Source organism: Sinohyriopsis cumingii, chromosome 12 (genome assembly GCF_028554795.1).
Source record: "Sinohyriopsis cumingii isolate HCF-2022 chromosome 12, ASM2855479v2, whole genome shotgun sequence".
In the NCBI taxonomy this organism is placed as follows: domain Eukaryota; kingdom Metazoa; phylum Mollusca; class Bivalvia; order Unionida; family Unionidae; genus Sinohyriopsis; species Sinohyriopsis cumingii.
This window is the reverse complement of record NC_142972.1, coordinates 38303614-38328699: the sequence shown is the minus strand read 5'-3', so window position 1 is coordinate 38328699 and position 25086 is coordinate 38303614. Positions and strand designations below refer to the sequence as shown.

General features: G+C 32.7%; 1 protein-coding gene across 1 annotated transcript in view; it reads right to left on the bottom strand.

Annotated features, from left to right (window-relative positions):
- Positions 1–9337: 9337 nt before the first annotated feature.
- Positions 9338–25086, bottom strand: part of LOC149786280 (uncharacterized) — a 41455-nt gene continuing 25706 nt past the window's right edge. Inside the window, exons 8-9 of the mRNA XM_089975919.1 lie at positions 22156–22934; positions 9338–9841 (exon numbers count right to left, since the gene is read on the bottom strand). Of these exons, the coding sequence (XP_089832045.1) occupies positions 9338–9841; positions 22156–22934 (1283 nt within the window). The remainder of the gene's footprint in view (positions 9842–22155; positions 22935–25086) is intronic.

Here is a 25086-nt window from a genome sequence, read left to right as displayed (position 1 = left end):
TCATCCCTAATTGGGAGCATGACTCACTCTCAGGTGTTTTGCCTCTGTTGTGAGGGACCAAGAACAGATCCATCATCTGCGCTAATGACATTGTAAAAGCATCAGGACCCTTTGGCCTAAGCCAAGGTGATCTCTAAACAATGAAGGTCACATATCAATCTTGTCACACTGGGGCATTAATCGTCCACTTAGGGGAAAAGAGCCAGACCTGTCCTGGGAATGGAGGAGATTGTTCAATGATGATTAAGAAGAATGACCCGTTTCCTCCCTTATACATGTAGCAACTGTCAGTCAAGGTTTCATCTGACCAAAGATAACAAACAGGCCATAGGTGCAAACTGTCCCTTCTTGTGCCAACACTTACCCAAAACAAGCAATATTATACACTGAAATATGTATGAATGTATGCAGAAAACAAAAACTCCAAAACCAAAAATGGTAGACAATACTTACCCTAGAACTGGAACAATGAAAGGAAATACAGTTTACAAAAGCATCACGTGCTAAACAAGGCACAAAAAAACTAAAATTTGCAAATAGAACATAGATAATACTCAAATATGACATGGAATAAAGAGACTAATACAATATTCTATATCTTAAAACAATGCATACAATTTCTAATAAGTCTTATATTCAAATATTTTCTCTGCTTTGTTTATAATTAAATGTAGTTTTGTTATCACTGTGATGAAACCGCATTTTAATATCCTGTTTTAAACTGGAAAACATTTTAGATTGAAATTTGTAATTAAGCTCTCAAATGAAACCTACTGCTCATTACTAAATCTTTACTTCTTCAACAAATACAATCACACCAAAACAGCATTTTAATATCCTGAAAACTTGTTATAACTGAAAATATGTTCATTTTAGATTGAAATTTGTGATTAAGTGCTCAAATTCTACTCAGAATGAAACACATTCTTACTACTAAAATTTTTATAAATAAACTTGACACAAGCTTATATTTCTAAGTTGACAACTTACATTTATCTCCATTTGCCAGTATTCAAAAGCAAACAATTTTATCAACAATTCTCATGTTCTTTCTCTCTAACATAAAATATTATATCTGACTCAAGCAAATGGCTTCTCAATTTACCATATATATACTCACTTATAAGACAAGTCCAAATGCAAACTGCACAGACCCGGATCTGCCATCACGTAATGCACTTGCAGATCTGGGTCTGTGCAATTTTTGTTAGGAGTAATTACTAGAACAAGCAGATCAGCATCTTTGATGTTCACAGTTTGACTCAACTAATAAACAGGTATATATGGTATCTAACTTGATATACACTGAAACCTGAACTACCCAAACTAAACATTGTGCATACAAAGTTTTCAGATAATGGAAAGTCCTGAATACCGAACAGATACATTACAAAGTGTACTGATTAATTTCAGTTCATATCAATGTAGTTTCTACTGATTTACTTCCAGCTACACTACTAATCATGTCTTTATGAGCCTAAAGTTTCTATTTTTACAATACTGTTGCAATAACATTACTATATTTATACTATTTCATATTTCAAAATTAGCAATTGTCTATACAAAACACACTGAAGAAGAGCTGTCTATAAGTCATTCCTGTGCATTCTAGATGTTCCAATGATAGTCTTGGACCTTGTATCCTTCAAGTCTGTGTATCCTGTAGACCCTCAAAACTATGAGCCCTCATTTGTCTCAAACTCTGAATATTTATGCATTTCCAAATAAAACATTACAAAATAAATGCACTGGTAATCAAATGGACAGAATTAAAACATCTTCACATTTAGCATTAGAAGAAAAAGTAAAAGTCTGAATGAAACCAGCAATTAAAACTAACCAAAGTCAGCAAGATTTACTGATTTCCCATGAAACCAATGATTAACCACCAAATGATGGACTCTTTTCCAAGGGACTATGTTTTTCAACCTGGGTCTCCAATTTCTGAACACTAAGATTTTAATTTCCAGGAGTCTCTTGGAGCCAAAAGCCTACAGACAGCCCCCATGAGGATGACTAGTGCCAAAGCCAAAGTTGCAACACAGTGAAACTTCCATAGTTTTTTATCCAAGGGAGAAAAAGGGTTCTAGTGACCATTGCTTGTAGGCTGTTCGTTCCTAATTATATGTGGAAAAACATGTCTGTGTAGGAAATGCACTAATGCCAAAAACACAGCATCGCATTGCTATCTTTTGGTCATGAATTTAAATGTGATGCAAGGATGGATTGTGATTCATTCAAGCTATATCAATTGTGATGCAATATATAACCTCATCACTATACTACATATACACTGTGACATCCATGAAATACAAGAGAAAGGTTCTATTTATGTTCGAAATCGGGACCTAAATTCAATTCTATCAAACATCTTGATAGCACAGAAATATATAGTGCAACTTAACTTTAGAACATTATGACTGAGTCCAAAAAATACATACCTTTATCAGTTATTAAAATTTCATCAAAGTAGACAATACTAGCTTTTGAAAGAGCAATAAATATATTATAAAATTTAAAAAAAACACAAAAATTAATTATCAGCTAGCTTTTTATATAAAAATTACCTCTTAAATATAGGAAGTGAAAAAAAACATGTGAGCTAGCAGTCTTTGAAAGTTGCACATCACAGTAAGGCAAAGCTGTATACTCTATACCCCAAATAGGAATTAAACTTTTAACAATACCTAAGATATACAAATAACCAGGATAATCAGTTAGGAATATCTGGGAAATTCTTTTTCTTTAAAACTTCAGCCCTGTTCAAAGTACGAAACTGAAGAGTGGATCCTCACTCATTCTGAACTTATCTTTTCAGCAAAATTGTAATTATCCTATATGCATGATAAAGAACAGTTCCTAACGTGTACTTTTCAAAGAAAATGATGGGGTATATGTTATACTACCTGTTTCAACACAAGTGCTGAGTAACGTCAAACAACTCATCCTACACCTTTCAAAAATGTTTGACATTAAATTATGGAATATGATATGGGGGGGGGGGGATTTGTAGATAATGAGATATGCATTGTGGTTCAAAAGTTTGAAACAGCCTATGGTGACAGGGCTGAGAAGGGGTTAAATAAATTGAATACAGCTCACAAAATTTAGAGACTAACATGTCTGAGAATTTGTGTGTAATAATTAACCTTACTTTTAGCAGATCATTCAATGGGAACCCTGGATCCTGATCTTGGGGACATACACTCATGGTCTCTGGGTCACAAGATGGAAACTGTTCAGATTTGCAACCTAAATCTATATGTATTGATTAGGCATGAAAAGAAAAAATCAAATATTCAACCAGTTCCCTTGGTTTATTCAGACCCCATTAAACTGAGTCCCTGGGTCATAACAGAGATCCCTACCCTATAACCATATATACACTTACTGGGCACGAAAGACAAATGTAATTATATGCAATTGAGATTTGCCCTGGTCTACATCCATAACCCCCCAAGGACTTATATGTAGCTCAAAGTGCAAACACAAGCCCTTTCCCTAGGTGATAATCTGAGGAACATTCTTTACTAAACAGCTTGATAGAAATCAAAATAGTTGCCATCCAGGCAGTTTTTGAGATATTCTGCTTGCCTTGAACCATCACATGTCTACTGATAGGGGTGGCTAGCCAATGATTGGTAATTTACTGTCCACAAACTGCAAAATAGCAAATGGAGGTGTACATGAGATCAATTTCAAAAGCAACACAAGCCCGAAAAACCTAATTCACAAAAATATCCATATCTTTAATTATTAAACAACAAATGAAAAATGTTTCAAATGTGACAAAGACAAATTGTCAATGGAAATGTAAAAACCAAACACAAAATACCAGATATGCAAAGACTGTGTCAATGAAATGAGACTAAATTATTAATACAGCGTAGAAAATGAAAAAAATCAGAGACAAAAATGAACAGATTTACATGCGAATGTGGAAAAACAGTAAACAGAAGCATGATGTATTTACATAAGAAACTAAACTTTTGTATTAATCTTTTAATCTAAATAATTGGTTAGCAAAATCTACCACCTTACCACAGAAACATATTTGAAATAAGTTATGAACCTCTCATTCTGCTTGATGCTTTGCTTAAAATTCTGATCAAATATGTAAAATGCACAGTACTGGAACGTGTACTCTATCAATTTGTCCTGTAACCTGTGCATCTTCCAGCAATCTCTACAGCTAATTTTATATCATGATCTTCATTGATGATGTCATCTTTATTATATTCATTACTTAATCATTAGAAGTAATACACAAATAGTAACAGTAGCTGGTAAAACAAGAGTTTGCCAGTTCAGTCACACTTTCTTCATATATTTGTGTGGAATTTTTGGATACAAGGAAAGTGAAATAAAGTAACAAACTGCATAAGATCATTTCAAGATCACAAAAGATCTTTGCAATCAGTTGCACAACACAAATGCATGCTCAAACACACATAATATAATGAAACTTTTGACATACATGTATCTTAAAATGTCTTCGAGTGTGTATTGTAGAGATTGAAAATATTTTCCTGCAGTGTTGAGAAAGACTATGAAGCAACATTTTGAACCTCATAAGAGTTTACGTCTTTAACTGAAAACAGTCCCTGCATTTTTCCACATATCATAGCTACTTTGAAAAAATACAGAGGCTCCACAAGTCACATAGCAAGTAATCGTAAAGTCATTATGTTACATTTCTGGTACATTCTGGGATGCTTTCCCTGATACTCTTCACAATAAATTGGCAAGAGAAAGAGTAATTTAATTTGTCCCCTACACCCCCCAAATTTAACCTGCCCAAATTAGCCAGTAATATCTCTCTGTCTCTGTCTCCCTCTCTCTCTCTCTCTGTATGCATGTGTATGTGGGGGAAGACATTGAAACTGACACATTGATTCATTAAGAGAGACAGAGAGAGAAAGAAAGAGAGGTTCAAATAGTAATCGAGAATTTTGTGCTTAACTAAAAATGGGGTTTAAACATTTTGCTTTGGTTGGATCAAGCAGACATCAAAATGCCACAGTCAAGCTGGAAATAAATGAATGAGTAAAATTCTAATTCTGCATCTTACTTTCATCTTTGAGGAGAGTAACTTTTACCACAAGAAAACATTATTTTATTGCCCAAAGTAAAATTGATCAACAATATCAAATATTCTTTTTCCATTTCTTCACAATTACTCTCCTTTCATAAAAACATAAAATGGCAGGGGAAACGTAATGAACAAGGGTATTAAAGAATTTAGATTCATATCTGATAACTTTGTTAGCACGAATTGCAATATACATAAACAGAAAGCCTATGCATTCATTTTCACTGATACAGCATTCGAGTCCTACTTCTGAAAAAATGATCAAATATATCATAGAACAAAATCATCTATTGGAATGATATCAATGTAGCCTTCTCTGGATATGTTTATACTTTGCAGTTCTTTTCCTATCTGGCTGTTGGTTATATTTTTTGAACAACCAGTGTTATGTTTTAAATCTTAGGTCACATGATAATAACTACTACTCATAACATCCTTTGCTTACAATGGAATGTTTGCAATGTTCAACATGAGAATCTGAAACTACCATGAATATCCTTTTGTTTTGCCATTTTATTAGACACTGACTCCCTTTCTCAATGAAACTGACTCCCTTAACAATGCTACAATATGCATTTTACCTCATTTGCACAAAAGTTATATATATATATATATATATCCTTCAATCCACTTACAGTGCTTTCAAGAAACAAAAGTAAATTACTCATGGTCACTTACACACATGCAATATTTAATATATTAATACTTTGATTTAATATTTGGCATTAACAACTGTCTCTTTATTTAATTTGAAATATCAACCTCTAAGGTGCTTATGTTTTTTTAATTTTAATTATTGTACTCTCCATTTTCATTGTATCAATGCTTCCTGTACTTTTTGTAATATTCTTTCTTGTCCTCTTTACCACTTTTTTCATGTACACACTATAACAAGGTTTGTAATAATGACTAGTTCTATAAAACAGTTGATTTGTTTCCAACCTATCCTCACATATTGAGCATTTTGTAAAGCTATCATTTCCTTTAAGTAACAGCATTCCAGATTATTATCACTACTTGTAAGTAACGATGAAACATGAATATAACAATGAATCATGAACTACTCTTAATTATAAAACAATAAAGTAAGGATACTGATCCTCTTCTGGCCAAAAAGAATATAGATGTATTCAAGATAAGACCATTTCAACTTTTCAACTGTTGAGTGGTGATAACATCTCTATTATTTTTGTGCAATGACAAGACTTTCTAATTATATGCAGTGGCAGGACTGTTGGATGCAAGACAAGTACTAGTTTTAGTTGAGACCAACCAGACATCATTAGAAGTCTTTCTGTGAAAACCACATTTTGATTTGACCAGTCATCTAGGATGGCTACTGGTATCAATAACAAGAATTTCCAAATTGTCACCATGATGACCATTGTCAAGATCAGATCAGTACCATGTGAATCTAGAACCAAACACTGGACATTGGAAGAAGTCTTCTGGTGCAAACCCTATGTTGCTATTCTTACTATTCAGGATGGCAGATATTGTGGCAAAATTGGATAACAGGATATATATATATATATATATATATATATATATATATATATATATATATATATATATATATATATATATATATATATATATATATATATATATATATATATAACTGGTCTATCACCAGTACAGCTAAAAATAATATTACAATATTGTCAAGTTAATCTTAGACACTAACTGGAATTAAAAACAAGAATGATATGTGCCCTTTCTATTTTGAGCTTGACTGTATACTACATGATCACAACATCCCATTAAATGTATGGTAGAACAGTTTTTTTATAGTCCATTACAGTGGTTACATTATCACATCATTTACTCTATCAGTAACAGCAGGTTATATATTTACTATTTATACTTGTTATAATGAAACATTCAAAATACAGAAACAGCAACTAATATTACCACTAATATTCCTTTTCCAAATATACATTTATGCTAACCTTACCCATACAAACAATGCAGTTGTCATTGATATACAAAATACAAAGGCAAGCACAGTTATGCACACACTGATAGATGATTTACACAAATTACAAAGGCATGCATAGTTATGCACACAACTTCAAGATGATCTACATAAAATAGAAAGGCATGCATATGTATATGTGTAAGCTCTGTAAATATGGATATAAACATACAATAAATGATTATTTAAAATAAAATAAAAATATGAAAATGTACAAACCTGCCAACCCAAAAAATATCTAAGTAAAGCAGCCAATATTTTCCCCTATAAATATGACCCGGTACATATTTTCAAGGTATATTGAGCTTGATGATGTGACTATATTTTCTCCTAAGGCTAGGTAAACAAATACATATGGTCAACAAACTGTTGTCAACACCAACACTATACCATTGAATTTTCTTTCAACAAATAATTAAAAGCCAATCAGTATTAATTATGGCCCAGGCCACAATTAATACCAGTGTACTGACATGCTTACCATTCTTATCAAGAACCAGTTCTCATGATGATTCTCAAAAAGCGAAGGTTTTGAAAAGAATTTGTAATTACTTCACTACCATCTCAGCCTTTTATTGTTTTCAAAATAACATTTGAGAACAAGCGGGGCCAACTGGCCCACTTTGTTTTGAAAAAGTGGGCCAACATCATAATAAAACAAGCAATATCATTTACATAGTATTATTTACATGTTATTTGCACACACAAATGCAATAACTAGCCTTTCTTACTGTAAAATTCCTGTCTTTGATACCTACACCAATACTCTAACAAAGGCTGAAACACTGAAGTCTGAAAAGAAACCATAACCATCAACTTGTAAAAAAGTTTTTTTGAAAAATGGACATGACTTAAAATGAGTCCAGCTTGTTTACATTATCTTCCATGAGGAAGCATGCTTTTGCACAAGTACAGTATGTGATTAATAAGGGGAGATAATCATTGACCATTATTTTATTACATGTATTGTATTTTATTACATGTATTATTGATAACTAAATAGATGTAGGCAAATAAATATAAATATTTAAAAATTAAAAGAGGGATGCATCTATTAAATGGATAATGTTGACTAAAATATTTTGAAATAAATTGTCAGGAAATATATTTTATGGAAGTTGCAATGTCATTAGTAATTCAACACTATGTCTGAAATGATTATTACTACCAAGCTATCTGTTTAATAAACGTACAAGAATGTGTATCCATGGAAATAATACAAATCACTAAATAAATATATTGCAGCACCCCATAATGGTAGATAACAACAACTGGTTCAGTATGGGGAGGTCATAGCTCCCATCAGGCTAAATTTAGAAATGGTCTAAACAGTTATTGTTAGAAATTATGTGCAAAAAGAACAGTTTAGGCAATAATTTCTTTTAGAAGAAAAAGTAAACTAATTTCATTAAGTATTCAAAATACACCGAGAGCTGATTTTGAAATTGACAATGTTAGCACTAACAATGAGAATGATAGGATGCCAATACTACAGTACAACCTTACTAAATTTTATCATCATTCATAAAAAGTGTACATTCATAAAATGGCATTAGTAAAACCTTGATATTTAAATTAAAATGACTGTAAATTTTATTTCCTCCTTTATGTCATTATGTCGCTCGCTATTCAATGTAATACCAACAATGTGCAACTAACGTTATAATTTGTGTAAATTTCCTTTGATGAAATCTAACAACATCAAATGTGATATCATCGACTGTGTTTCCAACACATGAATATACATAAAAAGTTAACTCTTTTTCTATATTTTGTGACCTCTAAACTTGGGTGGTTCATTCTCTCTACCATTTCACTTTCGACCCAATAGTGTTTAGTAATAAGACAATGTTCAGGCATGGTGGTAGGTTCTAAGTCAATCACTACTTTGTGGAATTTAGAAGCTGCTTCAATCTCTTGAGGCATGCTGGGACTGAGTTATGTAAACTTTAAATGGATAATCTTTTAAACGTTTGACCAGAAATGTGTGTGTGCTCGTGCATCTATGTGTGATATTACAGTCACAGATGACAATTTACTCTACCCACATCCCAATCCATACTAAATAAAATAAAATCGTTTCCATTGACCATTTTCTATCAGTTTCCTCATTGTAAAATACTTCCAGCGGTTGTATCTAATTTACCTTCTTCACTCACTTTCTTCTGAATTAACATCAGTTTCTTTGTAAAATCCTGAACCAATGTTTCTTTATCTTTGTTCTTATGGAAACAAATAAGTCTTTTTAACTCTTCTTCTAGACTAAGTTAATATGTTTCTTGTAGCTGCATGATATTCTCATTATTTAAATGCAAGCATATTTTCACAAGACATTCTAATGCTTCTGATATACATCTGCTTTGTGGCATACTTTTGGTGACCTCATTTGTCATAGACATTACATTTTCTGCCAAATTACTAGCTGTCACATAGTTTTTCAGTCCCATTTCTGCTTGGCTAAAATGCAGAACAGTTTCTGCATATATCGGGCTACCTGCCATATTTGCTCCCCGAGACTTGACTGCCTTTTCCAGATATCTTCTAGCTTTCAAAAATTCATTACTTTTGATGTACACATTGCCCATTCTGTCACAGATTATACTAAGATTTGATTCATTTGGCAGAACCTCTTTCAAATCAATTGACTCTGCTTCCTGTAAAAGTTCTAAAGCTTCATGCCTTCCCAGTAATGAGTAGTCACTTGCAACATTGTTGAGTGAGACTAGCAAGGATGTGATTGGGGTTTTGACCTGTCTCTTAATATCCAAACCCTTTTATGATAATACAGAGCATTTTCATTGTCACCTTTCTGCTGATACATAATTCCCATGTTGTTGTAAACTGCTCCAAATTTTGGCAGTTCTTCCTCAGATAAAAATTTCATTTATGTTTAACACATTCAAGGTTTTCTTCTTATAGATTTATTCTGTGCCAACAGATACTTTTTTCCAGGTAGTATTTCTCTGCATCATCAAAGTTCCCTGCCTAATCAAAATTAAGAAAATATGTTGTCAGGTTACTGACTGAAAAAAAATGATTTACCTAAAATGTGAAACTATTTAGACCAGCAGCATCCAACCTTTTCTTGACAGATGTCCAAAACAGATAAAATTCTTAAGGTCATGTGCTGCATTAGCAAGAACAGTTCCTTATCACTAATTATGCATATTAATTAAAATACACATTTTCAAAAAGGACTGACTACCTGGCAGTGACCCACACAATGTGAAGGACAAGGCAGTGGTCCATAGGTTGGACATGCCCAATTTAGACAGATACCTTGTCACTAGTCAAAAAGAAACTTTAATTAAGACAAAGCATTTACGAACATGAAATCCAGATTCATCATCGGCATGTATCCCCAAAGGCCTAAACATACATTTAACACAAATTGATCATAAAATGTTACTCAGCATCTCAAATAATAATGTTTCGCAGGACTTGGAAGCGTTATGTGAAATGTGAGAAAAAAAACTATGCCTTTGATTTGTCAGAATATGTTTGAGTAAGAATGGTGTAAAGTTTTATGGTGGAGAGACTAGATTTATGTGTTATTTGTTGCTCTCAGTGTAAATGCTGAATTTGCTTTGAAAGTCAAACTGACAAATATACAGATTCAGAACATATTTCAGGAACCTAATTGTTATGTATATTTGATTTACTTGTATCTGATTTAACATGTATTTATTTCAATTTAATTGTCAGTTTTAATTTTTTTATTTTTCATTACATGATATTGTAATGTAAATTTACTAGAGATGATACTTTTGTCAGAAAATAGTTTGACCATGACTGTTAGTTTATAAACACCAGGTGCTGATATAAATTCTGACCTTGTTTAAAAATTTTGTAGCAACCATTGCAAACAAGTTCTGTTTTATTTTAAAATGATTGGGTTTCGTCAGGGTCACACTGGGTAAACGTGATCTGTAACAAGTACTTGCTTTTATACCCTTCGAGAAGATGATCAAGTGACCCTTTGTTTATGTTTTAGAAAGACGATATAAGCCATGTTTTTGAGAATTAACCTCAGTAGAAGCTGGGCTGTTAAACTTTTAATTGTATGTTGTGTTGTTTTGAGTTATTTCAAATTACTTGGTTTGGAGTTATTTCAAATTATTTGGATTCAAAAGGATCAATTCTGTTATTTTTCTGGAAAATATGTGTGCTCATGTAATATTGTGGAACAAGCACAGTTTTTTGTTATAAAATTGTATTCAGCTATAAGAAACCGGAATGATAATTCTTGTTTTTACAAGGAACTGTAGACCTCAACACTACAGATTGCAGCATACATCATCGTCTTCCATCGTGGATTCTTGTTTGGGATTTGAACGTGAAATCAGTAGAACATTTTGTTATTTGGACTAAAATTTTATTCTTGTATTATTCTTCGATTACTTTTGGATATGATTCTATAAAACCGTAAGTTCATATTTTTCCATTTTTACAGAATTTTTCCAGGGAAAAAAATTATTGTATTTTTTCAAAGCTTGTCATTTTCACTCTTTCTTGTGTTACTGTTTATTCGAGCCTAAACAAGTGACATAAGACTAATGGATATCAATCATACTGGATAACAATGGATATCAATCGTAATGGATCACAATCCTATTGGATTACAATCCAAATGGATATTGATCCAAAAAGATATACATCTTAATGGATATCATTCCTAATTGATATGAATCCTGCAGTTAAGAGTTTGTGCCTGTACGAAATTTTCCACATGGAATGGATATGGAATTCATATGTACTTTTACAGAAATATTCATATGGACATTTCTATTCTATAGTTGAAGGACTCTTATGGATTTCAGTGTATCCATACGGAAATGTTATGGACTCCATACGGAAAATCTCATGGAATATGCTAATTAGTCCATGAGATCTGTATGTTGTCCATATGGAATAAAATTAAAATTCCATATGAAATTTGGCAATAAATCCATTTGGAATTTGTGAATACTCCATATGGAATTTGGCAGTACTCCATATGGAATTTGTGAATAGTCCATGTGGAATTTATGAATACTCCATATGGAATTTGGCAGTACTCCATATGGAATTTGTGAATAGTCCATGTGGAATTTGTGAATACTCCATATGGAATTTGGCAGTACTCCATATGGAATTTGTGAATAGTCCATATGGAGTTGGCAAATATACCATATGGAATTTGTAAATAGTTCGTATGGAATTTGGCAATAGTTCATCCCGTACAAAATTTTCCAGGCCTAATTAAGGCAGATTTCAGATGGGGTTTTTTAAAGCGCTTTGTCTAAACCATACAAAAATCTGCTTCAGTTTCTATTAAACTGCCTAATGATTCTTAGACATTATTTGGAATCACTGATGAATATTCACCAGTTTTTAAAATGGATCATAAATTTTATTTTGACAGACATTATCAAATAAGATTCAGGTTTTTCTTGTCCTCATTTTCTTTCTCACATACAAAGCCTAATCTATGATGGCACCACTTAAGTCTTTTTCATTTCAATGAAAAGTCAGGTGAGATTTCACAAATATTTGACAAAAACTTTTGTGAGATTTCACTACAATTTTTATCATTATATAGTATTTGACTGAAGTTTCAGAAGTTTTTCAGACATTTCAGATTAATAATGGATATGTCTTAAACAGGACTTTACTAACCAAGGTGATATTAAATTTGCATGATTTTTTTTTTTTTTTTTTTTTTACAAATGTTGTAATTATATGACATACAAGGCTAGAGATATGAGAGTTAATAATAATAATAAAAATAATAATAATGACTTTATTTAGAGAAGGTAACTTAATTACAGAAGTAATCTACTTTGAGGCCTTCTATCTGTTATGTACAATATTTACAGTATATACAACATGTGAAGAATCTGGCTTGACACTAAATAATTAAGTGATTTTAAAAATCAAAGTATCAAACCTGTAATACAAGCGCATGCATCTGTGAACACATAAACATATATAAAATATTGATCTGCATTTAAAAATTCAACTGTGAAAATAATGCAAAATTACAGAAAAGCATCCATTTGAGACATGAAAAGAAGAAATTCTAAAAGCCTGCTATGTCACTTGTACTGCAACTTGATTTTTGATTAATGTACAAACTATGATGCTGTTGTGGTGTCTTGAATTAGTCCTTGTTCCATAAGCAGCCATGACATAACATATATCATGATATAATTACTCTTATTTTACACTGAATTCCAACACACCTAGAATATTTTGATAATATACACAATAATGCCGCACGATATTGAACAATGATTCCACGTGTAGGCCAAGAAAATTCCGCAAAGATATGACGATCTTTGATAGACATTGGTATTTCGCAAGAATTCCCACCAGTTATATATAAGCTGTCCTCCTTAAATTCATCCTGGAAGTTAATTAGTTATGAGTTATTGATATCATCCTGGTTCAATTCCTTGTCCTATTTAGCACGTTAGCCGCTACTGTAGAGCTGTTTATGGCACAAAAAGCAAAATGCTAGTCATGGCGTTCAGTTTCATACAGACTGACTAATTTACGTTCCCATCGACTTTGCATTCAAGCTATTCTCTTTACCGCACATTTTTCAAACTCGTATCCCGCTCGAACCGCCCTGTTTAGCATTCCTGTCAGTTTCCGTTACGCAACGATTCATTGGGCAAGTACAAAATTTTGACCAATCAGAAAGCTCTTTACAACGATCATCCTTTAAATAATAAATGGAACAAATACTTATTAGAAAGCCCGTTGCGGAATGGGACCGGATAAAGCATTATTTTAAAAAAAAAAATTCGGAGACGATATTAAAAAAAGGGTCCGTATCGAGGAAAATCAGATTCAGGTCAGGAGAAAAGCGAAATTCTGATTCAAAACAGAAAACAAGAAAACATGTTTGAGGGCAGTTAAATCCAGTTTAAGTTAAAAAAAAAATACAACAACAACAACAACAAAATTTGATAAAGAAATATAATAATGTTGTTGTTGTTGTGGGGTTTAACGCCATTTTTCAGCACACGATAGGCTATACATAGCGGCCAGTATCAATGGTGGAGGAAGAACCCGGGAAAACACCGGAAAGAACCACCGACCCACGAGAAGCTACTGGCAAGCTTTCTCACATACCCACATTGGCTAAATCCTAGACTCGAACCGCCGCAGGAAATATAATAATAATAATAATAATAATAATAATAATAATAATGATAATAATAATAATGAGGACTTTGCATAGCGCCTAATCTTTAGAAGCTCTAAGCGCTTTACAACATTAGACAACATCTATAAGATAAGAAACATAATCATATTATTACAAAAACAAACAATACGAAATTAGAAAAACATTAAAAAATTAAAACACATGCTGAGAATATTTCAGGTAGGAAACATTATTAGGTCTTTAAGTTTGTTCTTGCAGTCGAAATAAGTGAGTTTTGAGAGCCCTTTTGAATGTGATCACTGTGTCTCTGTGTCTAAGATACTTGAGTGTTCCTAAGTACTTTAAAAAATGGTCTTTTGTAACTCACTTTCATTTGGTTGTTCCCAAAAATATGGCTGCTGCGATCATCTTCAGATGACGAAAAAGTGAGCGCACCTCCTCCTCAGCTGTAATCTTCACTGGCTACCGCCTTAGATCCAGAACCAAACCCAAAATCTGTTTACTATCATAAGATTCGTTGACTTGCTCCAGTCCAATATGCCCATCCGACCTCACCCATGTGTACACACCATCTCGAAACTTGCGAAGCCAGCACTCTCTTTGTTCCCACTCTAAAAACCAAGTATTAAAGACAATGTTCTTTTGAGTACTAATTCCATGCCACGAATTGCTCATACATCTTAGACACAAGGACATTGTGATCTCATCATAGAGTGCTCTTAAACTCACCTATTTTGATTAAAAGAACAGACCTGAAGACTTAATAATGTTTGCTTCCTTAATTGTTGTCAACATGCGTCAGAACAGCATTATACTTTCATCAATATGTGTTATACCTATAACAAAGGATAGATATTACTTAACTGAAATATATTGAGGTTCAGCACATCTACAATGTAATTCAGATTATAAAAATCCGAACTATTATCCGATCTGCATTCATAATCTCTCTTTATTCTCACCTTATTATCAATAGTTTAATTAAAAAAAGTTCCGGATCTCCAATATAAAGTCCTATGCATACATGTTTACAAGAATATAAATGCAACAATGTCAACTTGAAATTCAGTGTCAAACGAACTTGTTTATGTGAAGCAGAAGAGTTTGAGGATTACAAACTTCAATATATAAAGAGAACATGATATGGTAGATATGTGAACATTCATAATGGACCATCGTTAATCTCCATGTCATTTAATAACAATTTAAGACTGTGATAAATAAACTCAAAATTATGGCATACCCCCACCCCAATTGAGTCTCTAGCAGTTTTCTTGATTATATTAATCACTGAATAAACAACATATTCAGCGGTAAATACCACACGTTTAGAAAACAAAATAATTAAATAATAATGGCATATAAATGAGTTCCTTCAATTTGGTTATGCCAGGTAAATAATGCCGATGAAAAATGCGTGGGTAGGGGGAGAAATGCGCACTGGAACAAATACGTTTTTATCAACGTGTCTTATTGTATTTAATTTTCATTCATTTCAATTTGGAGACCCATTTGATATCAAATAAGAAACGTGTGCATGTTTACTCCTCGTCTTGACAATAAGTGTATCAGAACTGATATCCTGGGTGCGTATAGTTCGTAGCAATTGCTCTCTCTCTCTCTCTCTCTCTCTCTCTCTGGTCGTAAAAACCAATAATCATCATCATCATCATCAGGAATGTTATTTCGATTTATTACTACCAGAAAGTTAGCGTCTTCTCCACTGGTGCACAAAATATAGCTTTCGACGCCGACGTTTTGAAGATTTTCAGTTCTTTTATATTCACCACACCAACATCTGAGCATTGCTTTACAAAGTGTATGCACTGCATGTTTGTGAGAAAATTATCAAGAAATATATTAGCTGTCTTGTCTGGGATAAAACTTGCAAGAATGTTACGGCATGTTAGTGATACACATGCGCAAATCGTTTTAAATTAAAACAAAATTAGGTGTAAGAGGTAAACAACTTAATGAAATATATACACCAATTAAACAATTTTGAAAACGCAGTCAAGTTTTGTAAGCCTAATCGTTGAAAATACTCAATTAAGGATCAACAATTGTCGGCAGTATGCGTAAAAAGAGCCTTAAGAGACAACATATCTATAATCTAAGAATAGATGTACCACAACGGAGAAGTAGATCATCAACTACATAATGGCTTATTTCTTTTATTAAAATTTGTCCTGCATGAAAATCAAATATGTATATTTAAGGTAGAAAGTGATAGGCATATTTCATCTACATAACCTTCGACTGGATTTAATTATGGGCCTATTTTGAATCTTACATTACCTAACCCGTTCTATATACAAAACAATGTATAACATAATCACTGATGTAGTTGTAGCTATTGCTAGTTTTTACTTGAAACTTATTTCTAAGGTTCTCCTGATATTTTCCTATCGTGCTCGATGTACAGATTATTGTGCTTTTATGTTTTCAACAATTTTTTCAACTCGTTTTATTTTTGTTGTCCAATATTTCTGAGTCAAATTATTTGTAATTTCTTATGATCATCTAGAATTATATTCTATTTATAGGTTTGCTAAGGTGAATTCCTCATCGGTTTCTTCGCCAATTACTCTTAATTCTCAAGATTGTTTCCGTATTGTACTGTGTACTTAACGTTTCTACCACTATGCTTGGTGATTCTCATTTAAACAAGGACCTTCCTCTGGATTTGATGCATATTCTAATCTTACCTTCTCGATAGCGATCTCTGTATCTTTCTTATAAAGTCCAAATTAACATTAAAACCATAATTTATTAATGGTTCCTCCAATATTTTCTATTATCTACGATAGTTATCCAGTATCAAATTTTCCTAGAATTTGATCATCTAAACCACTAGCAAGATTTACAGTATCATTATTTGGCAGTTGACCTTGTTCATCTACTACATCACTACAACTACGGGTTTCACATTTCTTTTATGTGTGTCATCCTCGGCAATTGTTCAAATGCTAAGGAATATTAGGAAACATAGGTCTTTTGGTGAAAACACCATTTCGACATGAACATTCATCTTGAATGAATAGAATTAACAAGGTTTCTAAATCGACAACATGACATCTTAGTGAAAATACGATCAGTACCATTTGAATGTTTAACCATCAAGATGTCATAATAAGATTTCTGCTGAAAACCCGTTTCAATATGACTGTCCACTGAAAAGTAGCAATAACAAAATGTTTAAAATAGCGGCTATGATAGTTATATTTCATGTCATATTGGCACGATTGTCTTTTATCGCCAAATAGTTTTCACAGCAAATCTGACCATGAAACCCAATACTGATATGACTGTTTTCGCATAGGAAGAGTTCCTATAAGAAGAGCTTAGAAATGACTGTCCTAGTAGCAATATTGGATGTCAGTTTGTCATTAGTTTTATACCGGACCAACCATATATCAGAAGAAATCTTCTGGTGAAAATCCGATGTAAATATCACGTTCCATTCAGGAAGAGTTGCAAGGGCATACTGGATATCAGATTGGCTCCATTCCCAATTGAGATTAATTAATCCAATTATGCTTTCAAGTGAACACTCCATGTTGGTATGAGCATCCATTCAGAAGGGGTAGTGTTACGATTTTCAAGACAGCCGATGTCTCGCCGGTACTGGAGATCTGAGTAGCATCATTTGCAGTTATTACCAACTAAACCATCAAATTAATGTATGTTTAAAGCTGCATCGCAGTCTTCTTACTGGGTTAGGAGGAATAGCAATAACACAACTCTTGAATGTATGGACAGACACCGGACAACGTACAATATACCATACATACAACGGACAACGGACAACGTACAACATACTATCACATGTGATATCTGAACTGTGACCAGTGAAGCTAACAATAATATTTTATTTTACAATAATGCCAAGTTAATCTAAAGCACTCTCTATCATTTCTGCTTTGAGCGCATCTTTATATTCCATGTTCATAATACCCAGTCATGGTAATGGCAGGACAACATACCATACATACAACGGACAATGGCAGGAACAGCCCATTTATTGCCCATAACAGTGGCTATGCTGCTACGGTCCTTAAAGTTTATTGTTTACTTAATCAACGTCAGCAAGTTATTTAATTACTATTTATATGTTCAGGTGGTATTATGACAGTAAGGGACCAAACCGGGGCAATACATTCTGAAAACGGCTTCTACCAACGTTAGCTGATTTGGGTGATGTCGGGAACATCTAAATGCCTGACAAGTTATGTTTAATAAAAGAAATTGCTCATAAAAGGAAATAAAAGACTGTTATGTTGCTTGTTTTTAAAGTTTCACAAACTGATCAAAATTTGGCCCATTTTATTTTAGTGGATAATCAATTTTGATTGGCATTTATTCCATTCACCAAATGGTACCATCTATTAATTAAACTTTCTACACTGCTGTAACAACCAACCACAAAGTAAGCTCTAATGACATCTTACACTGAAACAGCCAAAATACCAAACATTCACTCATATTCGTTTTAAAATACACTCGTGCCAAAACGCAAACGAACAATCAAATGAACTGTATTATCCTAGATACTCAATATACAATGGCATTCACATATGCGCACACATCTTTATGACGATTTAGGCAAAATACAAAGGCAGGTATAGGTATAAACACAATTTAAAGATGTTTTATGCTACTGAAGGCCATACCAGCAACTAAATATAAACATGTGAAACTTCACTAACGACAGATGAAAACATTATATAAATCATTATTGAAAATGAAAACAGAATATGAACATATAACAAGCATAACACCCCTGACAAGCAACACCTGCAAATTAAGCATGCGTCACTAACAAACGCCACTGAATCAATAAAAACCCGGACCTGGACCAAATCCCAACAAGGAAATATCTGGATTTGACCACATCAATAAGACTATTTGATATTTTCTACTATTATTCTAAAAGTTGTAATTTAAGGGCTATTTCATTTAGAATTACGGTCAAATCATAAAGGTTGATAGGCCTGATCTAATGACAGGTGAATCTTAAATCAACCAAAATTTCTTACATTTAAAAAGCTACGGTGGATTAAAATCACCTTATCTCTGAAAAATATTATGAAACTGGTTTTGTGATGCAAGTTGCCACATCAATCATTGCTTTAATGAAAGCATACACACGTTCACTTTAGTATATTTTGTGTTGGAAATATTCAGAATGAAAAATAAACGATATTTAGGGATAAATGCCTTTAGTTTGCTTGCATATTTAGGTAAAAATATTAATACTCAAATCCACGACTTATACCGAATTTAAAACAGTTAAACACTGATAAGTATTTTATTCTACTCTGTCAGTCAAGGTTACCTCGAGCTTGGCCTGATAACTATGCTGTATACTACGAAAACGTAAACTAATTCATATGGACACATGGACACCGTTGTTAATACCATTATTGTTATCATGGATTTCTATTTGAAACGACAAATAACGGTCCATATCCCAGATAGATCTGCTGACCTACAAAACGTAGTCATCAGCAACAAGTTCTCATCATGGCTCCAGTAATCCACAGGTTTTCAAAAGAACAGGAATTACTTGGGTGTTGTAACATCTTTTCGTTATTTTCAAGCTAACTGTGTTACGTCGAGGTTTGAGACAAAACTAAAAAATGACAAATTAGCCCGTTCATTTTTGAAAAGTGAATCCATGGTGTGATGATAATGAGTCAATCTCATTATAAAATAATTATCATTTGACAATCTTTTAAAAAGCTGTTGCACGAAAAGCTCGATACAAAACCGTTTTTACCTTAAGATTCCTTTTATATGTATTTAATTTACAATGTGTGCTTTACGTTTGTCCATGATTGTAAGTTGTAAACAGAATATTTACATCGCAAACTTTTGTCCATGTTAGTAAGTTGTAAACAAAGTGTTTATGTAGCGTTTGAGTTTAAAGCCAGTCTTTTGTTTACAATAAGACCAGGTGTTTTCGCTGGAGTACTTTATGATTTTACAATGTAGGTCAAGTAAAAATGTATATAAATATGGATTTGTTAAACAAATAATTAATTCATGTTCTAATTCATTATGTGGGAATCCATGTTCAGAGTTTGCTGTTGTATTCTTGACATCAGATATAATTCGAGAGGAATTATTTATTTAAAATATTCATTGGACTTACTAAAGTGCTCATTGTCTTCTGGACTAATACAATACGTTGGAGTTTTGTGAACTCATTCAAAAACATTCTGGATTATTTCATTTTGATATATCAGGACATTCAAGAATATTGGTATATATTCCATCTATATTTTTGGATTTGTGATAAGACATTTAGGAATAAATTGAAATTAATTCACAAACTTGTAAGGAACTCTTGCATTTTCTTTTGGGCCTGTATGGAAATACTTGCTCCTTAGTTTTACTTCAATTCGTGGTTTCCCTTTCCTTCTGCTAGATATTGTAAAACATCAACTTTTAAATGAGTTTTTTAAAATCGTGGACCTGAATTAAAAATGTACCCATCATGTTTGCAATGTCACCCATGAGAAGCATGCACTGCCTTTTCACAAGTGTGGTAGTTGACTAATAAGAGAAAATATACACTATCATATTTCATTATAACTTGCAGTTTCCTGTTGTTTATGGGCATTAAAGAATAAATAGAGCGAAAACATTATCCAAGTAATTGCTTTTGTTATACGGATAATGTTGACGTCACAGATTCTGAAATAGGATAACATCTGATAGTAGCTCTAATATCATTTACAGTTCAAAACTGCATTTTACGTGATTATTTCCATCAATATCATTAAATCTATAATTGTAAAAGGAAATGTATTTGTGGAGATATGTCAGACCAAGCAAATTATATATTACAGCACCCTGTAAAGGTATATAACTAAAATTTGTTCTTTGGAGACATGACATTACTTTTATAATGTTATTTTTATCAATGGTTTAAACCACTACTTATTAAGACAGTGTAGATAGAGGGTAAATCAAGACCGTTCTTAAAACGCACATATTTCAACTACAAATAGGAGTTAAAGACTATATATGTTTACTTTTTTATTATTATCGGCATATTTCTATTTTGTAAATTTCTTGTGAGTTCTGTTTGTAATCATGTCGTTTTATAAGTTTTTATATGTTATACAATATTGTAAAGAACCTGAAGCTTCAAAAGAGTAGGCGCTGCATTAGGTCCACCTTATTGTTAAAGTTTTGAAAGTAAAGACTGATTTTGAAAGTAACATTTCTTATGCACTTTTAGAATTTTAGCTAATTCGATGTAACGCATCCACTGTTCAATTAGTAAATTATTCTTTGTGCAAATTTCTTGAATTGAAAGATCCTCATTTTAAGCACACGTCTATAATGGCATAACCTGTGTTCCCATAACTTGCATGTTGAGAGCTTTCTATGCTGGTGGTGCCATCGCTCTGCCAGTTGGACATGCCCAATAATACATAAGCAAGGTCCGTTTTTGAGACTGCTTTAAAGCTATCAAAATTGTATAGTAATGAGACAATGCATATGCGTAGTGGTAGGTTCTAAGGCAATCACGATGTGGATTTTAGAAGCTGCTTTCATCTCTGAAATACAAAGCTTTAAATGGATAATCTTTTAAGGCTGTGACCAGAAATGTGTGCTTACTTATTTAGGCATGTGTGGATATTATTCTAAAACCGTATTTATATTTCGATCACATATGAACAATTATCATTATCCCGAGCCTATACCAAATAAATTGAATTATTCCAATTCTAGTATCTGCACTGCATAATACATGTAATAATACTATCTTGCCTTCTTGCAAGGAACCGTGATTTTATACTGAATCATCACTGCAGACAACTTCATATTATATCAGATATATCCAATTTGCCTACTGCAGCTTCATTTATTCTTTTCTGATATGGATTTCAATCTTTTGGTAAAATGCTGAACCAATTTATCATTGCATTTGTTCTCATGAAGACAAATTAGTCTCTTAAACTCTTCCTCTAGTTTTGTATATGTTTCTTGCAGCTGCCCTGTATTCTCATTATTTGACTGCAAGCATATTTCCACAAGACATTCTAATGCTTCTGATATAAAACTGTTCTGTGGCATACTTTTTGTGACGTCGTTTTTCATAGACGCTACTTTTTCTGCCAAATTTCTAGCTGACTCGTAGTTTTTTAGTCCCATTTCTGCTTGACTCAAATGGAGAACACTTTCTGCATACATCGGGCTACAGGACATATTTGCTTCCCGGAACTGGACTGCTTTCACAAGATATCCTCTCGCTTTGGAAAATTCATTGTTTTTAAGGTACACCTTGCCAATGGTGTCATAGATTGTACTAATGTTGGATTCGTTTAGTGGAACCTCTTTCAGAACAATTGATTCTGCTTCCTTTAAGAGTTCTACAGCTTCATCACGCCTTTCCAGTAATGAATAATCAGCTGCAACATTATTGATTGAGACTAGCAGAGATGCGGTTGGGACTCTGACTTGTCGATTAATGTCCAAACCCTTTTTATGGTAGTACAGAGCCTTTTGATTGTTACCTCTCTGCTGATACATGACTCCCATGTTGTTGTAAATTGCTCCAAACTTTGGCAATTCATCCTCAGATAAAGGCTTCTTGTTTTGTTTAAAACGTTCAAGGTTTTCTTCTTCTAAATTCATTTTGTGTCGACGGACACATTCATGGTAGTATTTCTCTGCATCCTCAAAGTTCCCTGTCAAATCAAAATTAAGGAAATATGTCACGTTTAATGACTGAAACAATATTTTCCTAAAATCTTAAGCTATTTAGACAGATTCCTTGTCATTATTGACCATGATATTTCAATTTATACAATCACTTACTAGGCATAATATCTATAATCATCATTGTCAAGATTCCCCATAGGCCCTGAACATTCGTGTAAGGAAAAGATGAAGCTAGAGCATTTCGTCATGAAACGTTATTCAACATCTCAAATAATAAATGTTATTCCAGACATGGCAATGTGCAACATGAAGTTTGTGATTGATCAGAATACCGTTGACTAAGAATTGGAGAAGAGTGAAGTTTTATGGTGGACAGGGTAGACTGAGACCACCATCTTTATCTCACAGTGTAAATGGTTAATATGCTTTAAATTAACATTTGACAATTGTACATATTCAGAATGTTAATTCATAGTCCTAATGAATATCAATCGTAATGAATATCAATCCTAATGACTTTCAATCCTATATGATATCAGTCGTAATGGATACCAGTCATGATGGATATAAATCGTAATGGATACCAATCTTAAATGATATCAATCCTGTAGTAATTCTAGAACCTAAATAATACCATAATCCTAATGAATATTAATTTTATTGGATATGAATCCTGCAGTTGAGAGTTTGACGTAATGATGACCTGACGAATGAATGTTCACTTTAACAGTAATGCTTCATTACAGTTGTTTAAGCATGTTCTTATAAGATCATGATACAGTTCCTCACATCTTCCAATACGATTAAATTCTCCTCATTGTAAAATATCAGAGACTCGATTATTGATATATTGCGAAAATGTCAGTCTCCGGTGCAGTATAATGCAACAAAATTTCAAGGCACCTTACATTCTGACAGCTAATTGTTAGTTTTAATACCATATATTTTGACATCCATTCAACTAGAAAGCAGCGTATTCTCAAAACTATTAGAATAAAGCTTTTTCTCAGAATATCATCTCTGCGTGTTGTAAATCAATGACAAAGAATGTTACTTTCCGATGTGATTGAATTCAACCTTTATCAGCAGACCAACTCTATATTCAATCATAACACTTTTATAATCAGTGTTAGAATAAAATATTTATCAGAAGACCAGCTCTAAACGTTTTAAGTCAAACAGTATTATGGAGTAAAAGATTTTAGGCAATTAATTGAATGAACAAACGTTTACTACAATTTTATTCATATTAAAACTTGAGATGAAGCGAGAATTTTATGTATGCCATGAAGTCCAACGACTAATTGTACAAGAAGTTCTGGTCTCAATCTAGATATCTGCTTTGCTATAAAGTTCAACGACTAATTGTACAAATGGTTCCAGAATCTAGGTTAGATTCTTATGTGTAATTAATTTATACTGAGTGCTTGATTGTCCGTGACCAAAGATAGAGTTTGTGCCTACCTGACTTTTATCATGTTTTGTTTTACAGATATTTACTAAAGTTTGTGTTCAGTGCCTAACCGTTTTGCAAGCCTAGACTGTTCTGAAAGAGAGCTTGTTGAAAATTTGTTGAATTTGCCATCGGAAATGTGGGTTTTCCAGAGTAATCTATTGCATAGACGGTCAAATGAAATATGATTATATATAGGTTTATAAAAAAAAATTGTTTTCATTCATACTTCATGCGTATTTGGGAATCTATACTCAGAGATCATATTCCTGTTCAAAAATAATTCTAGGATAATTGTGTAATTAATTATTCATTGGAAATTCAAAGTCCTTATTGACCTTTTGGACTGAAACATTGATGCGGGATTATTGAGAGCAAATCCAAAGATATTATCGATTAGATAGTTCTGCTATATCAGGACATTCTGTACAGTTTCGCTTGTGATCGGTCATTTATGATTGTGTTAACATTTAATTCATACTGCTGCAAGTGTCTTTTTAATTTTAATGTTGTATTCAAGGGATATATTCTTTGTTGATTTTACTTTAATTGCTGGGTTTACTTCCTTTTTGTTACATATTGTAAGACCTTTAGTCGTAACAAGATATTAACAGCTAACATGTTCTAAGCAATGATTTGTGCTAACAGATACGATGGATTGATTTTTATACCATTATTCTAAGAAATAACTTTGTTTTTGCTTTGCATGCAGTTTCATTTTAACC